At 46.3% G+C, this 20,275-nt stretch overlaps 1 protein-coding gene across 2 annotated transcripts in view; it reads right to left on the bottom strand.

Moving 5' to 3' along the window:
- Positions 1-20,275, bottom strand: part of VTCN1 (V-set domain containing T cell activation inhibitor 1) — a 54,683-nt gene that overhangs the window by 21,166 nt on the left and 13,242 nt on the right. For both annotated transcript variants that reach the window (XM_073896073.1, XM_025872527.2), the window contains exon 2: positions 2,180-2,244. In XM_073896073.1, coding sequence (XP_073752174.1) covers positions 2,180-2,244 — 65 coding nt within the window. The remainder of the gene's footprint in view (positions 1-2,179; positions 2,245-20,275) is intronic.

Raw genomic sequence — 20,275 nt, 5'->3', positions numbered from 1 at the left:
ACGATTTCATCCCACGTAATTACCACCCACACCAAGAACTAGGACTTTATTATCCCCCAGAAGTCCCCTCATGCTCCTAATGGCTACCCCCTCTTCCCCTGCCTTTCTAATAGCAGAGAATCATTTGCCTGTTTTTGAACTATATATACATGGAATTATACAGAATGTACTGTTTTGTGTCTGGCTCTGTCACTCTACATTATGTTTCTCGTATGGACATGTACTCCCTCTCCTCAGTCACCGGGAAATAGAAATTAAAGCCACAACAAGATTCCACAATATCGAGTGTTGGTGAGGACACGGAGCACCGGATCTCTCATACACCTCTGGTGAAGAGTAAATTGGTAAATCGTTTTGGAAAACTGAATGACGGTATCTACTAAAAGCTATTTTTTGCCTTCTTTGACATACTCTTTTCCAAAGTGCTTAGTTTTAAGATTTTAGGAAAAAGAATTAAGACAGCAAACAAAGCAGAGAGAGGGACGTTAAAAAAGATAAAAGCCAAAATTAATAGGAAAACAATCAGAGAAAGTAAAAATCAAACGTAGACCTGGTTCTTTTCAAAACTACTGTTGACCTCATAAACCTGCTTTAAGAGGAGACACACACACACACACACACACACACACACACACACACACACACACACACAGAGTGCCCAAGATTAGGAATAGGTAAAGAGATAACATAAGAAAGAAAATGAATTATAAAGGGATATTAGCATGAAACAGGCAAGTACACTCAGAAACAGATCCATACACATTTAGATACTTGATTTCTGATAAAAATGGCACCTGATGAGCAGTGGGGGAAGGGCAGTGGTTTTAAAAATGGCGCTAGGTCAACTGGAGAGCCACGTGGAACATGTGAATCTTGACCACTATCTTGCACCATACCCAAAATTACTTCTGGATGCTTAATAGATATAAATGTGAAAGGTAAAACAATAAGGCTTCTGTAAGATAACCTAGAAAAACATCTTCATAACCTTGGGATAGACAAACACTTCTTAACCAAATAGGTTATAAAAAGCTCTAGTATAACGGAAAAGATGGATAAAATGGACTAGATTGAAATTAAGAGCTTCTGCTCATTGAAAGACATCACTAAGAGAGTGAAAAAGCCATAGAGTAGAAGAGACTTTACAATGCATATAACCAAACTGCATCCAAAACATATAAAGAATTCCTACAAATCAAAAAGAGAAAGACAGATAATCCAATTGAAAAATGGATGAAAGACAAAATAACTTTTTTTTAAAGATTTCATTTTTTAAAGTAATCTCTACACCCAGCGTGGGGCTCAAACTTACCACCCCGAGATCAAGAGTCACGAGCCAACCAGGTGCCCCGAAATACCTATTTTTGATAAAGAAAGTGAGGAAGGGGGCTAATGCCTTTTCGAGGCAAACACATCTACCATGTGTTTTCTTCATTTAGGCCTTGTGACCACGATTTGGTGGCAGCACACCCACGCCAGGGGAGAGGGACAGAGAGAAAAGGCAGCTGGAACTATAAAAACTAAAGTCGCAAAGGGACAGCTTTGGCCACGGGCTAAGTTAAAATAGAAATGTTGGCTGGAGTCAGGCGGTTTAAGGGAAATGGAGCAGACATGTTTGCCTCAGAGAAGACAGCTGCTGGCCTACCTCACTCAATGTCTTACTTAAGGTGCCTCCACAACAGATGCTTCCAAGACGTGGTCCACACAGAAGAGGAAAGACAAGACTCTTCCTGCAACTGACATCAGCTGTGCTCGGAGACTCACCCTCCACGTATAGTGGCACCTGTTCCCTCCACTGGTCACAACCAGTATTCTCTTTCCCTAAGACCCCAGTGTGCAAAGACCTCATATGCTTGAACACTTCAGCAGAAGCTTCACTGAGCAGGAGTCCCCCAGGCCAAGCCCTGGTAGAGTGGCTCAGCCACAGCCCTTTCCCTTGGACGCCCGTTTGGTTCTCTCAACTACCTGGTGACACGGACATTATCTCCCGGCCCTATACCTGAGGAAACCGAGGCCCAGGGGGGTGGAAAGACTAAGGCGAAGAGAGCAGAGCCAATAAGCAGAAGAACCAGTGTTCTACTCTGAGATTTTTCTGCACTCTTTCCATTTGGCCCCATGGAGTGGTCAGGCCGGAACGGCGAGGGGTGAGTGGGTCACGGTACCGCGAGAAATCACATACCTGAAATACCAAAACCGATGATAAGGGCAATGGCTCCAGCCAAAATAATGATGATGCTAATAATGCTATGGAGAGATAGAGAAACAGGAAATTACTCTTCATTTCACTTGACATGCTGCCTAGCGACCGGGGTTCGCGTGTGTCGTTTGTCGGAGGTGCTACTGAAAGCATCTTGACCTCTGTCCGCACCGTAAACCCTTTCCTAGAAAGAGGTGCCTTAGGCAGGGATCTCAACAATCCCCATCTCCCCGGGTGCTGGGAGAGATGAAAGGAGTGACCCCTTTATCTGACGTCGTGTATCATCTCACTGTCCTATTTCCAGATCGGGAAAGACCCCGTACAAAGACGGCTGGGGCAAAACTGATGACATCTCTGGAGTGCTAGGTGCGACTTGAGGGGGACGGGTCCCCTACTCAGCCCACACGGAGCATCAATGCCCATCATGGATCTACCTGTCTTGTCTCCTTCCATAGACTTCACACTACACTAAGGACAATGGTCATGCCTGTACCCACTCGTCCCTAGTTCCCCGAACCCTGTAGATCCTCAGTGGGAGTTTGTTTTCTCTTATTAAGAAAGTAATACAGGGGGACGCCTGGGTGGCTCAGTCGTTAAGCGTCTGCCTTCGGCTCAGGTCATGATCCCGGGGTCCTGGGATTGAGCCCCACATCGGGCTCCCTGCTCCGTGGGGAGCCTGCTTCTCCCTTTCCCTCTGCCGCTCCCCTCTGCTGTGCTCTCTCTCTGTGTCAAATAAATAAAATCTTAAAAAAAAGTAATACGTATTTCTTACAGAAAGTTTAGAAACTACAAATAAGTTTAAAAAAGGACAATAAAATAACCTGCAATTCCATCACCCAGACACAACCGTGGTTAGCTTCTTGAGATGGATCCCTGCCCTTCTTCAGTGAACAGATTAACAAATGACATTTGGGGAAAAAAATAAGGAAGTACTGTTTACATTTGCTGAGTGCTAGAATCACTTGGCAGACATGTTCTAGGCACCATTTATGGATTATATCATTTATCTATTCAATAATCTTACGAGGTAAACACATTTATCATCCGCATTTTACAGATGAGGAAATGACACAGGGAGATTAAGCATCTTCCCTCGGTGCACACTGTTGGTCAGTGGCCGAGCTGGGAATGGAATCTGTCTCTGGAATCTGCACTCGTCTACTCCCCACAGCCTCCTCGAGGGGCGCCAGCTTTAGCTGCTGAGAGTGACTCAGGTGGAACAGAAGGCCCAGGTCGGCGCTGGTGTGTTGGCAGAGCGGCTCCTGGGAAGCTAGCCCATTGCTGCCCGCCCTTGTGCACAAAGTCATCAGGCAGGTGTCCTGGGCCACACTCTCTCCCTGCTGGCAATTCACACAGTCCCCACGCCCACACTGATGTTACTCAAGAGCAGGACAAAAGAGAGGCACAGGGAGGCAAAGAATGGTGCCACAGAGAGAACAGGGAAGCGGGACGTTTGCCTTTCTGCCCTGAATAGGCTCATTGTACCCAGCTCCCCTTGGCTCAGGGATGGGCCCACCGGACAGAAACAACAGACGTACAAGAAACCATTTGAGTCAACAGTTTCCCTGGAGGTCAGGCCCTCGTGAGGTGCAGCTGTAGGGGCAGCAAGTGAATAAGCCAAATGATGCTTCTAATAATTGGGTATCTGCCACTGATTCTAAGAGGAGACCACATTTGACCACTTCCCCCTCTCTCTACGCCTCGGGACAGCCTTGGTTCTCACTGCTCCAAGTGTGGCAGAACAGCTACACAATCTCAGCAAGAGGCACGGACTGCTGAGCCAGAGAGCGGACTTGACTTTGGGACCCGGGGTCTCACTTACCTTCCATTACTTCATGTCTCTGAGACTCGGTTTCTTTATCTTTAAAATGGGAATAAGAGTAATTTCTGCTTTACCTGCTCTAAGGGTGTTAGGGGTTGTGTCCGCCCCCGCCCCCCAAAATTTACATTTTGAGGTCCAAACCCTGAGTCCTTCAGAATGTCCCTTGATTTGGAAATAGGATCTTTGTAGATGTAATTCGTTCGATGAGGTCATACCGGAGTAGGGTGAACCCCGAGTCCAATAAGACTGGTGGCCTTATAAAAAGCGGAAATTTAGCCACAGACATGCACACACACCCAGGGAAAACACTACATGAAGATGAAAGCAGAGGTTATACGCCCAGGAACATCAAAGATGGAGCACAAACCACCAGGAGCTGGCGGGGAGGCCTGGAGCAGACTCCCCCTCGCCCTCCGAAGGAAGTGACCCTGCCGACGAGGGGAGTGCTCGGCCGGCCCTGGAGCTGTGCGAGAGCACATTTCTTCTGGTTAGGCCACCCAGTCAGTGGCTCTTTGTTACAGCGCCTGGCCCAGCAAACGAATATAAAAGGGTTGTTTTCAGATCAGAGTAGATAGCGGTGGGCGGCATAATCCATAAAGGGCCATTCACATATTGCTTTTACCATAAAAAAGTTTACCTGCAGCTCTTTGTTGTACCTTTGTTATTAAAAGCTATGACTTGGGGCGTCTGGGTGGCTCAGTCGTTAAGCCTCTGCCTTCGGCTCAGGTCATGATCCCAGGGCCCAGGGAGCCTGTTTCTCCCTCTGCCTCCCACTCCTCCTGCTTGCGCTCTCTCTCTCTCTCTCTCTCTCTCTCTGACAGATAAATAAATAAAATCTTAAAGAAAAAAAGAAAAGCTATGACTTAATCCCGGGGACTAGCCCAACTGGTAATAATAGCAACATTATAGTATTTTGATACATGAACAATACCATGCACCGGGCTCCGGGCTGGTGTCCAACGAGCATTTTCTCCTTTATCGAGTCCTGCTGAGCAGCTCCTTCATTTCTCTCACACCTCTTCATTTCTGTCTTCACTGTCCCCGGTCACCACTGCGTCTCCCCAGCATCTTTCCAGTGCCCTCCTCACAGTTGCCCCTGTTTGCAGTCTGGGCTTTCCATACAGGAGCGGCCGAGGGGAGACAACCCCGTGGCAAGCGGGAGCTGGGGTGATGAGGGGGACAGTAGACATGCTGAGGTCCCGAGCGTGGCTCCTGGACCGAGCCCGCGTGGGTTCGAGCCCCGGCGCCACCGCCTCTAGATGTGTGACTTCAAGTTCCCGTTCCTTCTTGTTCGGATTAAATGAGTTACCGCGGCGTTACCACGAGTTAGGTGATTTGTAAAATCACTTCGAATAGTGCATGGCACCCGGGAAGCTTCAGTAAATCCTAGCTATTCGGTTCTTATTTTTCTGCTGCGGTGATGTAACCAAACTGCTTCCTGGTTAGAATGTATGTTTCCCTGGTGGTGCCCGTGGGAGCCGGTGTGGGGGTGAGCCCCGCGGCTCAGCTACTGAACTCTTCGTAAGAATGATTGCCAGACTGTGATGGAGTCATCATAGTCCTCTGCTTCAAACTTTGAGCACCCGTCATCTCCCCCATGGGAGATTCACTCTTTGGTGGGGCCCACATGACCTTTCAAAGGGGGTACCTTGCCTTCTCCCCAGTCTTTGCCTCTCCGCACATTTCCCCTCCAAGCATTGCAGACGCCCCCTCCCTCGGCCACAGGCCCTCCCTTATGCCTTCCTAGGCCCTCTCTCAGGAAAAGCAAAGACACGGAACGGATACACCCGGCCGCTCACCGACAGGAAGGGGACAGTGGGGCTTGTGTGTACCCATCAGAGTGGCCGAGCCCAGCTCCGTCACCCACAGACCCACACGTTCCTCCAGTTGTGGCAGCAGAACCCTCCTGGCTATCAGCGATTTCTCTAAGCGGCCGTCACCTCGAGGTTTGCTGCGGAGCTGCTGATCCCTTGGGAAATAGCTCACCCTCCAGAGCCTCGGAGAGAGAAGCAGGAACTCTCAGAGCAGACAAATTACCTAGTTCCGGCCTGCTGCTTATGAATTTTTTAAAAAGTTGAATGAAATAGTCACATAAGGTGTTCTTACATCGCTTTTTGGTTTTTACTTTTCCAGCATAATTTCCGATAATGATGCTGCAGGAAATTTTTAATGCAAAGCTGTCTTTTAACCACTGCATTGGAATTCACATTGCACGTTTATTAGACACTCCTTACAAAGGGGCCCAGATGAAAACTAATGCTTTTGGAGGATTTGTTCATTTAGGAAACACTTATTAAGTATTTACTGTGTGGAAGATATTGCTGGGAGGACATTGTAGAGATGAAGTGCCTGCCCTCGAGGAGACTTTCTTATTTAAAGACTTTATTTATTGGAGAGAGAGAAAGAGAGAGAGGGAATGAGCAGGGGGGAGGGGCAGAGGGAGAGGGAGAAGCTGACTCCCTACCGAGCCAAGAACCTGACGTGGGACTCGACCCCAGGACCCCGGGACCATGACCTGAGCCGAAGGCAGACGCTTAACCGACTGAGCCACCCAGGCACCACCCCCTCAAGGAGCTTATAGTGTAACTGAGGTAAAACACACACACATGCACATACAACACACACAGACACACACACACTGTAATAACACAAGACACGTGTGGTCAGGGCTTCAGTAAAGAGAGGAACAAATTCTCACAGGAATTCTAGGGAGTAGGGTGTATTTTAAGTCTCAGAGAAACAGGGAGAATCAAAGTGTATTTCCATGAACAGATTTCAAATAAAGTAAAGAGAAAGGCTTCACTGAGAAATATATTCGGCCAATTCATGCGGCTACATGCTCTCTAAGGCAGAAACCCAAAGAAAAGTGGCATTTCTGCTGCATGGACAGGATCAGGACCCAAGCATCATGCTCAGGGCTCTGGGCTGGGAGAAGGGGCTTTCAAGGGCTGCAGGACTCAGAGCCTTGCAGGGGACAGACTTGGATTCTGCCAAACATGTAGTATGGACTACCCGAGGATGGTAGTTCTCTCACATGGCTTTTTGCTTCTGCTGCCACTGCCTTGAAAGAAATTAGGCGTTTCTGGGAAGACATGGTATGTGTGTTCCAGAAAAGCCGCACACTGTACCAAATCACACAACACAGGAGCAAGGCTTATGGGGAAAAACAGGGTTAGGGGCAGACCACTCACAACCCAGGTGACTTCGTAATTGATCTACTAACAGAAATACTACTTGGTATGTGGGGAGATAACTCTGACAGCCGAAGTGGGCAGCTCAGTAGGGCCAGAAGCTGCTTCAGGGGCTATTAAAAATGCACAGAAACAATTGAGCAGACACCGATTGAGGGTGCTGTGAGCCAGTGAATTTTCTGGAAAGGTGGGTACCTGGGGAGGGGAGCCTAGGATGTGCTTCTTTGGGGAGGGAGCTCCAAGGGCAGGTATTTATTTAAAATTAAAAACGTAAAAAATAAAAGCGCCAAACAAACCTGAAAGCCACACCAAGCCACAAAATTCCCATGTGGCAAGAGGCCACAAGTTCAGAGGGCTCCCCTCATCCCCACTCCTGCATATCTGCTCTAGCTCCGTTTCCAAAAACAAGGGCTTTCTGGATCTGCTACGCAGTGTGTAGAGCACTCATTCGGGAAGACATAAAGTGCTCTTTGTTTTATCCAAACATTAATGGTTTCTATGTTCTTTAATTTCTGCCTCCTTCTCAAATACTGACAGAACCGAGAGTTGCCACATTCCTTAAGATCATCAGCTTACCTCCACTTGAATAAATGATAAATGATTAAGACTCTGAAAAGTAGATTACGTTAACACACATACGATTAATCTGAATAAATTATACTTTTAAATTAAATATACCAGCCAGAATATTTGAGTAAATCAAGTAAATATTTGAATAAATTGAACATATTACTTTGTTCATAAACTAACCAAGCGACTGAGTTTATAAAGAACACTGAAATTGAAGACATTTATTTCAGCCTATCCAAAACATTTCTCTCTTTTTTCCCCCCACCAAAGGTGAAAAGGAATTATTTTTAAATACTATGTGGAACAGAGCATTGGGCTTTAAGGTAAAATTATCTATTTTCTAGATATCGATCAGTACAGGTTTTAAGTTTCTGAGAGGCTTGGATTATTGTCTCCCCAAACACTTTTCCCCCATCTCTACAGTCCCCTGCTTTATCTCTTTATATTCGTAAAATCAAGGCCAGTATTGATCTAGGGAACTGCGAGCATGAGCATTTGTGAGTGGTAAATGGAAGGCCAGGAAGCAATTGGCAAAGAAGAGACTGCTACGTGGAGCTTCAGCAGTGGGTGTGGGGTGGGGGGCGCCCTTCTGGGCAGCCCCGCCCTGTTCACACTGCTCTCATGGTGGTGGACAGCATGGCTTTCTGTTTGGGAAAGACATTTTAGACAACTGTATGGGAGATCCCTGGGTGCTTTTGAGTATCAGGTTGAGGCACCCTGTCTTCCTTCAAGATGCCACCAAGAATCATGACATGGTATTATGGGGGTCCTCCAGAGCACAGGCCCCAGGATTACAACCTACCTGGGCCTCAATGCCACAAAACCAGGGAGACACGACCAGCAAATGGATTGTATCTCTCATGCCAGCTTCTTCTGAATGATCTATAGTAATGGCCTCAGATACTGCGTTGGAGAAGATCGCAAGGCTGCCTCTGGGCTCAGCAGCAGAGAGTGCCATTCGTGATGAGTGACTTCTGAGGGGGCATGGGGGCCCCATGAGGGCCATCTCTGGGCTAGCGGCAACACAGGAAAGGGGGCTTCAACTAGCCACTAGCCACCAACTACCAGAGTCTTAGGCTAAGTTTATCCAAGAGTAATGACAGTAAAATGGCGGACACTTGTCTGTGTGCGTTTTTGGCCCGCACTTTAAGAAGAACACTGATGCACGTGTTTGTTTAGGACAGCGTTTCTCCGGCTCAGCCCTATTGACCATCTGGGCCAGATAATTCTTCGCTGCTGTGCATTGTAGGATCTTTAGCAGCATCCCTGGCCTCTATCTTTTTGATGCCGACAGTCGTCCTGCCCTTCTTGTGACAACCTAAAATGTCTCTAGACGTGTCACTCCGGTTGAGAACCACTGATCTAAGGGAAGTGGGACCAGCACATTGGTGTTGTGATTAGAAGACATTGCTTTTGAAGAGGAGTTGAAGGAACCGGGGTCATTTAATTTAGAGGAGTCGAGATGTAGTGACGACCATGTCAGAAACTGAAAGGTGCCCTATGGGCCTATTCTCGATCACTCTGGAAGAAACAAAGGCAATAGGTCAAAGGTCTAGGGGGTGAGATTGAGATTCGGTATACAGAGAAACTTTCCGGCAGAGCTCCCTGATCCTGGCCTGAGACTGCAGAGTTTCCTGTCACAGGACATGTGCCCACAAGCAGAGGCTGAGTAACTACTTAGGGACAGAAGTGGGGGAGGAAGTTTGGGGGCACCAGATAGGGGTTGGAAGAGTTTTGAAAGTCGCTTTCAAAAAGTGAAAGGAGGGCGCCTGGGTGGCTCAGTTGGTTAGGCGACTGCCTTCGGCTCAGGTCATGATCCTGGAGTCCCGGGATCGAGTCCCGCATCGGGCTCCCTGCTCGGCAGGGAGTCTGCTTCTCCCTCTGACCCTCCCCCCTCTCATGCTTTCTCTCTCTCTCTCATTCTCTCTCTCAAATAAATAAATAAAATCTTTAAAAAAAAAAACAAAAAGTGAAAGGATTCCATAATTCGATGTTCCTCAGGATTTGCTCTGGCCCTACCCTTGCCTCAGTTGTGCACTCTGTTTGTGCCTCCTGAAGCCTTTATTAATAACATTAACAATGATGGCTCATACTTCCCGAGTGCGTGGCCTCATTTATCTCACTTAATCCCCACAACGACCCTACGAGATGGGTACTATTATCTTTCTTTTTAGTGTTAAGGAACTCATCCAAGAGCTCACCCCTAGATTACTGAATTATAGCAGGATTAGACGTGGGTCTAATACTCCATCACCCATGGCCTTAATTATCACACTCTATGTTATTATATAAATCCAAAGTTTTCTAAACCCCGGGGTTCAAGTCAGTTCCAGGCTCATGTTTTGTGCAGTTGTAACCTCTGGACAGACACCATGCCCGATTTTCCATAGATGGAAGATGTTCACCTCTCTAGGTGGTATCTTTGGTTTGAGATTCTGGAAGGAAAGCCAAAAAATGGAGTAGTAACAGGTGGAAAAATACAGAACGTGAACAGACAGACACCCTTCCCTAAACAATATTTGAGTTTGCAGCAAACCATTCTATTTTATTCTTCGGCCCGCTCTATTTATAACTGCCCCCTGATTGCCCATGAAGCACACATTAGCATTTCATCAGCCTTGTGCACACTGTTTTCCAGTGGCGCAAGCAGAGTGAGACAAAAGTCAATATAAGGTTGATTGCTAGTCTTTCCCTAATCATACCTGTGTTTCCCATTCCTCCCTATTCTCACTGCAGAGAAAAGAAAAACGTTTCCAGAAGATGTCTCCAGCCATATAACCGATCCCATTGTGTTTAATAACAAACACACTGCAGACAGTTTATGAACCTCCCACGAAGTGTCTATAATGTCAGAAAAAGCCGGTAGCCCTTGAGCAGTCTGGTGGGCTCAACTGAAACAGCCTAATTGTAAGTCTTCCAAACCAAAGCCTGGGAGAGATTTCCAGGGGCGCTCACGGCACCTGCAGTGAAGTTGGGCCGCTAATAAGCACATCCTTGTCATGACGGGTCGTGGTTTTTTTGGCTGCTCTTCTTGCATGCATGGCCTCCTTCCCAGTGCTCCAGCCCGGTCCAGGGGAGGGCAGGAGCACTGCTCGGTGATAGCCTGGTCATTTCTAGAATGGATGGAACAAAGAAAAGGTGCCGCTGTGCCTCTCGCCTTATCAACTCCACAGAGAACCTGGCGTTCTTTTCCTAACGAAGACTTGATGGGAGCAGGGGGCTTGTATAATTGAGCGACGCTGCAATACATCCTATACCTAGGTCCACATTAAGCACTACCATCTCCACAGGATCGCTGTTAGGGTCACAGAAACAAACTACGCTTTGTATAGATATTAGTTATTGTTCTTAAATTATTAATGTTAATTCTTATTTTTAGCCCTTCTCAGTATCCTTCAATTTAAGTGGCTTCTCATCGCTTGTAGATCAAAGTTCAAATTTTGCTTAGAATCTGAGACCATCATGAAAGGCCCCATATTATCTATGTGACCCTTCTTCCCTTCTGGAGCTGTGAATTCTTAGCACACTGATCTGTGCATTGCCCCCTGTTGCCCTCTGCCCATCACATTCTTCTCCCGCTTCTCTGGCTATGCAAGGCAGGCCCCATTCAAAGCCTGGCTCAGCTCTGCCTTGTCTCTGACACCTTTCCTGAAGGCCCAGCCCAGAGCGAGCTCTCCTTTCTCTTTCCTTAGAGGATTTCAGGGGGTTGAGGCAGGAAGGGGAACTGCAGGGGGCAGGGCCCGAGAGAGGGGAGCAGGGCCGGGCACTGTGGTTTAGGATGGGGGCTAGGACACAGGAGATGGAACTGAGAAGGGGGGTGGGGGAGGACAGGGCAGTCTCCCGCTGGGGCGAGTACATTTCCCATAAGCCTTTCTCCCCATCAGTCATGGTGACCTGGGCTCTGGCAGATGGATGGCCCACGGAGCAAATGACCTGGAGTCTAGATTACCTTTGCAACACCCGAAAGCCACAGTGACTGTGGCGACTTTTCATTCCTTTCTTGCCTTCAGGAAAGCCACGCTGTCACAGAAGAGATTCAGAGAAGTGCTTGGGCTGTCTTCTCTCAGAAAGCCTAGTCCTGGGATCAGCTCATTGTTTATTCATTAAGAAAGCTGGAAACCAGTCTATCTGTCACCCTCAGATCTTTACTGGAGCACATATACCTGTCAGGCGGCCTGACGCCTCTGTGTTCTGAAATGGGATACAATGTCATATTTGTACCCCCCAAGGCGTCTGTCATTCACTGTATCTCAGTCATAGCAGGAAAGCTCCCCAGTGACAAGCAGACCAGTGTATCCCGGAAATCAAAAGGGATATGTTGTTCCATCTTCCTAAAGTCCGACCCCGAGGTCCACCACGAAACCTCACCTGCTAGGACCCACATTCTCATTGTGTAGACGTGGGCACGGTTCTGCAGGTGTGGCTGTAGGAAGCTCGGGAGGATGGACGTGCGGCAGTTAGACAGCCTGGCCCGTTCCTTGAGGGCCCGGCCCGCTGGAGCCACGCTCCTCAGCCACAAGGCCTGGGCTGCTCACACCAAGGATGGGAGTGGAGACACACCCTGTCCTCGGGTCCATCCTTGAGTTAAACTCCTCTGTGAGAGAAAGACAACTCTCATATGATCTCACTGCTACGTGGACTTTAAGAAACAAAACAGAGGAACACAGGGGAAGAGAAGAAAAAAATAAAACAAGACGAAACCAGAGAGGGAGACAAACCATGAGAGACTCTTAACTCTAGGAAACAAACTGGGGGTTGCTGGAGGGGCGGGGGGGTGGGTGGCGGGATGGAGTAACTGGGTGATAGACATTAAGGACAGAAGGTGATGTAATGAGCACTGGGTATTATATAAGACTGATGAATCACTTACCTCTACCTCTGAAACCAGTAATACATTATATGTTAATTAATTGAATTTAAAAAAAAATGAAAATCCTCTGTGAGCGTAACCCATGGCTGGCCCAGGGTTTGGCACTAACCCAGGGATGAATCAGTTACAGGGCTACGAGGAAACACAAAATTTCTGTTTTATCTTCTGATGTAGACTTCTACATATTCAAATACCGTATTTTAGTAAAAGCTTAAAATTTAAATCTAAATATAAAACATTGATTTGAGCATAAAAGGTAAAGAATGTATATGAATTCTGGAAAGTTTAAACAGTTTGAACACAAACACAAGCTCAAGAAGAATTTACATAAATGTTGGACACTTCATTCCATTTCTTGCCCCACACCTGGCCCCTACCTCCGTGTTGCAACTCTTCTAAACCGCTCTGGGCCCCTAAAGATGCCAGGCTGTTTCTTGCCTCCGTGTTTTATTCCTGCTATTCTCCCAGTTCTTAGAACATGGTAGGGATTTAATAAATGTTTGTTAAATAAATGCTTCGCCTTAGAGAAGGCTTCCCTCAAAGAATCGAGCGTGTAGTATTTAAAAGTTGTTGAATTAATGAATAAATCAAATATCCATGCTGTGTTACTAAGGGAAACTAATGCAGTCTTAACTTTCGAGCAGCCTTTTATGGGAGAAATTATCATTTATATTCCTCTCTAAAGGAAGATAATCTTTTTAAAAATTAGGGTCTATGAAATCTTGCTGGTGCCACGAATTCTTTTTTTTTTTTTTTAAGATTTTATTTATTTGACAGAGAGAGAGAGACAGTGAGAGAGGGAACACAAGCAGGGGGAGGGGGAGAGGGGGAAGCGGGCCTCCTGCGGGCGGAGCAGGGAGCCCGATGCGGGGCTCGATCCCAGGACCCTGGGATCATGACCTGAGCTGAAGGCAGTCGCTTAACCGACTGAGCCACCCAGGCGCCCCGGTGCCACGAATTCTAACACACTGCCTGGGAGGGCAGGAAATAGGAGAAGACCTAGTTGGCAGGAGTGGGGGTGGGGAGACGGGACCTGAACCTGGAGATGGAATTAATTGATCACTGCTGTGTTTGATGACTTGTTAAACTTGGGTCCTTTCAGTCATTTCTCTCCACCAGTGATTTACAAAATAGAGGTGTCCCTCTACAAGAAAAAGGAACTCATTGGGGAATGGAAAATTTAAATTTCCAGCAACAGTGGATATAAATATCCTTTAAAAAATAACAATCCTGCTTTAAAAATGCTCTACATGCTGAATCAAACCAAAAACCGCACACACGTTTTTTGAACACTGGTTTTGCTGGCAAGAGTGTAGGAGAGGTTGGCAGAGGCTAAAATGAAAGAGACTCATGAATCCAGACAGGTAGGAGCAGCACGTAGTGGTTTCTATGTCGTCTCGTGGCCAAAAGCTTCCATCTTAAGAGCTGTGCTGAAGACGGAGGCAAAACTAAGGGACCACGCAAGCTGCGGACTCTGAATTAGAGACTCACATAATCCAGGACCCCCCACTCCTCCAAAGGGCGACCACCTCATTTGGTCTTGGTTTCAGGGGAAGAGAAGGCAGCACTACCCTGAGATGGTGTGTATACCAGCCAGTTGTCACACAGGTCTGAGGCCTGATTTCACAAGGCCTCTGGCTCCAAAGGAACCTAAACTAAGAATCAAGTGGAAAGGGTTCCTCATTGCTAATGGGCCAATGCCTCATAGAAGCAAAAGCAAACCTTCTCTGAAGACATACACTCTCAATCCAAGCCTCAACGGATTTCAGCAGGTCAAATTTCCCGGACCATATAAGCTCATAATAAAAAATCACAAGGAAAAAGGTACCGTGAACAAGAATTGGTAGAAGCAAGCAGCAGATCTGGAACGAAAAGACTTCAGATACTGAAACCATGGAGTACAGAATATAAAATAAGACTTTTCAATGTGTTCAAATGAAGGAAGGAGAGAATGGAAAGCTTGAGGAAGGAGCAAAAGACTCAATCTGACCGGATAAAGGTTTGAAAGACAACCAAACAGAACGTCTAGAAATGGAAAATAAATCATCGAAACTTAAAGTTCTGGGACAAGTTCAGTTACAACTGTATACAACTGGAAGGAAGACTCGGTTAAGTAGAAGTAAGAGCTGAAGAATTACACATGATGCGGTATAGAGAAACAAAGAGATGAAAAATATGAAAAAGAGGGTACGACACACCAAGGCCAAAATGAGAAATTTTAATATATATCAGAGGTAAAGAATGAGAGAGAGAGAGAGAGAGAGAGGCAATAGCCGAAGAGAAAAAGACCGAGTATTTTTTAGTATTTATGAAAGATCCCAATTTTCATATTCAGGAAGCTCAGTGAATCTCAAGCAGGGTAAATGAAAGCTACAAGACATTCCATAACGCAGCTGATGAGCAAAGACCAAAACGATCTTAAAAACGGTCAGAGAGAAAAGACAAATTACCCAGAAAGGAATCACAAACTAATAGCTTGCTTTCTAAAGTCACAAGGGATGTCAGAAAAAAATGATGGAATGGTATCTTCAGAGTGCTAAGAGAACAGGAAATGCAAGATATGAAGTATAGTTCTAGTGCCCAGCAGGTGTTGCACAAGATATGATACAGAGGGAATACGACACCCAACATGAAGGCTTCATGCCCAATTGACAGACTACTAGATGATGCTACAAGAACTGAAAAGTAAGATTTATACCTCCGCTACGGGGAAGACTCAGTCTTAATGGTCATCCAGAAAATTTGTTTCAGGCAATATTGAACAAGTTAAAGGAACAAGTGACAGACAGAGCTTTGCTGTCCAGGGGTCCCAGCTATCAGAACTTCAAGAGATGGGCGAAAGCAAACTTTATTGGGCAGCACCTAAAGCCCAGGCAGCCCTGGGCTCTTCATGAGCATGACCTTGTGGCATTAGCACAGCTGAAATGGCAACCTGTCCCTCCCACCCCTGACCAACACTCACAATGGGACCAGAGATCGAAGTTTAAGTTTCAGTTTGTCCTCCAATCAGGGAAACTGGAGGCAAGTGGTTTTAATTTTAACTCGTGTATACGTTTTTTTGTATGTGAGTGTTAAGGTTTCGTATTTTTTTGTACTTTGGATTACCTGCTGGTTGGTGGGGCATTAGTGGGTACCACTCTCCTCTTTCTAATGCTCTGAACTCGAGGGAGAAATAGTTGAAGGCCAGGGAGGGAACTACCTTCTTTACTTGGTGCCTTTCTTCATTGCGTATATAACACCTGTAGGATAATGCCTGGTATGTAGCAAAGGCTCTAAAAATATTATATTCCTTTCCTCTCCCAAGAGGCCAAGGTCCATGCGAAGAAGCAGGGTGATGGTGGATACAAACTGTGTTGTTCTCCAGGCCAAAGAGGTGGAGGGTGGAATCAGGAGAGGAAGGTCTCCTGCAGAGACAGTTAGAAGCAGATTCTGTCGAGGACCAAGAATCCTACCAGGCCTGGGGGAAATGCCTCTCCGATTTTCCCTTGGTCTAGAAACTGATTAGCTTTGTTTCTCACTAGGCTGGATGGAGATGAGAAAAGGAAGTAATGCCAAAGTTCTTAAAGCTGCCCCAGCCACATCTATCTTGACTTAGATTTCAGAAGTCAGGATAAGAAACTAGCCTTGTTAGTTTCATATTTACAGTGGCCTCTTAGTTTTTTCCCCCTTTTCTAGGCATATCTTACCCAAACCAAGGACAGAAATGATCTGTCATATTTCAGTCAAGTTCTGGTGGCCACCAGAGCTGAGAAACCCAGGATGGCCATGGGGATGGGGCAGCACAGACTGGGGGCCCAGAAGACAAGAGGCAGGGATGACTGGTGGGGATGTTGGAACCTCTCCATCCGGCCAGGTTTCCCACTACCCAGTGAAAGCCAGCCCCATTCTCCCAAAGGAGGTTTCCAGGGCCCGCCAGAGGAGTCAGACTGTAACAGGGTGGGGGATCCCCTGGGCATGAAATGCTGCTTCACTACTCCAAAATGGCCTCTGGTTGGGGGGCGTGATCCTTCCAAAAATGGGAACAGTGGTTTGACATGTGTGAGGGGTCTGAAAGGGGTAGTTTCGATGCATAACTACTTGACTTTCTGGGCTCTGTCAATGGCTCGGAGGGACAATAGGTAACATAACTAAAAGTATAACAGGCCTGTTGGACGTGTGGCCATGGTAGGTTCCTCTCCGTGTGGGAAGAGGATTGGACCTGTTTGGACAGCTGGGTGGGACATCTCTAGGGTTCTGGGCTCGGCAACATAAAGTTCAGTTGAGGCCCTAACTCGTCACAGCACGCTTGTCCCCTGCCTCAGCAGTCTTAGAGGAGCAAGCTCATTCTTAGCCGTTCAGTATTTTCCTGACAGTTGCATAAGGCCAGGTTTTGGGTCGGGGATGGGGGCTGAGAAAGTGCAATGAGCTATTTACTGCAAAGGAAAAGAAGGAAATTGGAGGGGAGTTCCCCTTTCCACTCCTAATAGCCGGGGCTGTGTTTGGGCAGGTGTGTCCTCCGAGTTCACGGACGCCACGGAGCCGGGGACACACAGTGACATGCGTCGGAGTCGCCCTGGCCCCAGAACCTGCCCTGTGTCTGTACATTCTCGAGGCCGATTCAGAGAGGATTACTATTTGGCTGCTAAGATTTCCGGGCCTCCTTTCAAATATTTAGAAAAAGACCCTTTTCCTAGCCACGTTAACCAATTATACACTATTCCCCAAACCTGTAATCTCTCCATTTCCCCAGGCACTTGGGCAACGAGGGGGCACCTCAGTAGCTTTTGTTCTGAAGCACGAAGTTCCCAGGAAGACACCATATTCTTTGAGCTCCTTTGTAAACCACATGGACTCCTCATTCTCCTGCGTATGGCCTTCCTCCGGATAATGTTTGAGGGAAAGCGGCGACAATATGTATCAGAAGCTGTCTCCGGGTCCTCGCTGTCCCCAGTATATGTTTCTATCCCGATGCTTGTCACATCAAATTGAAACGATCTGTTTACACATTTGTGTCTCCCCTGGTCTCCTCCAAACTTCTCAATAACAGGCACTGTCCCTTTTCCTTTTTGCGTAATAGGTTCTTAAGTTTAAAATTTCAGCTGGGGTTCCAAGATACAATAGATGCTGCATACCAAAGCAAGATCCCACGCCACTGTGCAGATTTTTAAAAGGGGATCTTTGACAGCCAGGCCCATGATTTCGAGACACCTCAATCAGATGAAGGTTACAACAGGGGCTCAGAGTAGGGAGAGAAGATTTGTGAGGTTGTTTCCGAGAATATAACTCCTCCCCGTCACTGATGCACAAAGCACAAAGTTGGCGTGTGTTGTGACACCATGTGCTAGACCCTAAATCATACTGGAGACATTTAATATGGTCTAGAACAGGTCAGTGAGAGAGAAAGAGACGGAGACGGGGGTTCAGGTGGGGGGGATGGGGGGCAGAAGGAACACGGGGCCTGCATTTGGAGGTCATTTGCCCTTGTATGAGGCAAGGAATACATGAGTTTGTCCAACAGGCCAGATATCCTCAAGTCATGGCGAGTCCACCAGGGGGAGGGGACCTGAGCGTTGAGTCATGTGAGAAGTGCACCTTCCCGGGACCGGAGCTGAGGAGAGGCCAAGTTTTCATCGGAGCCTTCGGAAGTTTTGTCATGTATTTCCCTACTGAATGCACTTTAAAAGGTCAGAGAGAGAGAGAAAAATAAAATTTTGCTTTGATTAGAACCTACTGGTCATGCTGAATCAATCTATCAGTCACATTTATTCCCCTCTCAGACATAGTGCCTGACTCATCCTAGGCATTTGATAAATACCAAACTGAGCTGATCTGATTTTGGAACGTATTCTTCTTCTACTGAGCCAAAATATGTCCGCGAGGCAGCCCAACTGAATGGCAGTCCATATTTTATTTCAGGGTTATCTCTCCTCAAATAACCTTTTTGGAAAGGTTTTATATGAATAATTAAAATGAGTAGCTAAATATAAATACACATTTAGAAATCAGCTCCTCATTGTTATGCATAAGTATTGTCTAGCTCCAGAGACGTGATTTTTTTTTTTTTTTAAGTAGGCTCCCCATGGAGCCTCACACGGGGCTCGATCTCATGACCCTGAGATCAAGACCTGAGTTGAGATCAAGAGTCTGACACTTAACTGACTGAGCCACCCAGGTGGATCTAAAGACATGATCTCATTATAACCTATGGAAAGCCCAAATATCCTGTGGTCTAGTTTTTGACAGTGCCACTATCAAAGAAATACCAACCCCAAAAATCCTCCTTTGCAACTTCTATCCTTCTTATGAGCTTACCCAAGCTTTTCCTTCTTGAAATTTCCCCAAAACTCTCTCTGAAGTCCACTCCCTGGTTGCTTCTCCCCATAACTTTAAGTCCATTCTCACCAGCAAATCCTCTCTCCTCTTAGACCTTTCGCAGTGTTCTCTGCTTGGTTTATTCCATTGAATTCATCATTATGAGCAGGAGATTTAGCAGAAAACACCCAAGATTTTCCTGAGGGGTTGGGTAGAGAAGGAAGGGGCTGTGAATATTTCATTGTTTCCTCTGTCACTCCATATAAGAGACTCGGCAAAGGGCAGCCCTGGGAGTCAGGGGAAGAGCTGACCCTCTGTTTTACCACCTCTGGGACTTTCTCTACACCACAATCTCTCCCATCAGTAGCTTGATAATCAAGTGAAATCCTATAAGAAATTTAGCCCTTTGGTTTTGTTACTGATTAAAATGTGTCGTATAATATTTTATCTCGTTAGTCCCTGAGACCTGGGTGTAAATGAGTGTATTAGTTACTTTACTGAGAGTAGGGATGGTGGGTAAATTAAGGAGGCTAAGGCATGAAAAAGAAAGCCTTGGAAATGGGAAAAAGTGGGAACGTTAGATACAAAATTTGCCATTTTCTTTATCGAAACTTTGGCAAGGGGTTAGTGCTAGTCCTGGAAAAGGCCTAGGCAGACACTATTATTTTCAGAAGTCTAGATGGCTGGTAGGGGTGTGAGTGGGTGCAAACTATAGGGTGAGGAGAGGGGGACAATTTGTCCACGCACATCAGAAGGCTTACAATGTACCTAGTAAGCTTCCATCCAGTAATTCTACTTCCAAGAACTCATTCTAAAGAACCAAAGGGACGCACTCCCAAGGATGGCAACTACAGGGTTAGTTAAAATTAACATAGTAATTGTGGGCAACTCACTGAAAGCAGCCTACATGTCCAAGAACAGAGAACTGAGTGAGTGAATTAAGGTTCATTTTAGAGGCAGTACTATGTAGTCATAAAGAATCACATCACCCAAGAATATTTATTTATATGAAACATGTTCCCAAAGCCAGCGAATAGAAAGTAGTTTCTTTTTTAAGATTTTATTTTCTTTACATAATCTCCACACCCAACATGGGGCTCGAACTCACAACCCCGAGATCAAGAGTCAGACACTCCACCCACTGAGCCAGCTAGGCGTCCTGAAAGTATCTAAGATAATATACACTGTATGATATCATTTATTAAATATGAATACCGAGGGAAAAACTGGAAGGACATAGTAATGGTGATTATCCCTCAGTTAAGGATGATAAAGATTTTGATATTTTTTTCTTTTGTGCTCTCCTGTATTTCCCAAAGTTTCCACACTAATCC

The sequence above is a fragment of the Callorhinus ursinus genome, unplaced genomic scaffold, assembly GCF_003265705.2.
Source record: "Callorhinus ursinus isolate GAN/ISIS: 27379988/994484 unplaced genomic scaffold, GSC_fseal_2.0 scaffold9, whole genome shotgun sequence".
Classification (NCBI taxonomy): domain Eukaryota; kingdom Metazoa; phylum Chordata; class Mammalia; order Carnivora; family Otariidae; genus Callorhinus; species Callorhinus ursinus.
Note: the sequence above shows the minus strand (reverse complement) of the source record. Positions and strands in the feature narration are given on the sequence as shown.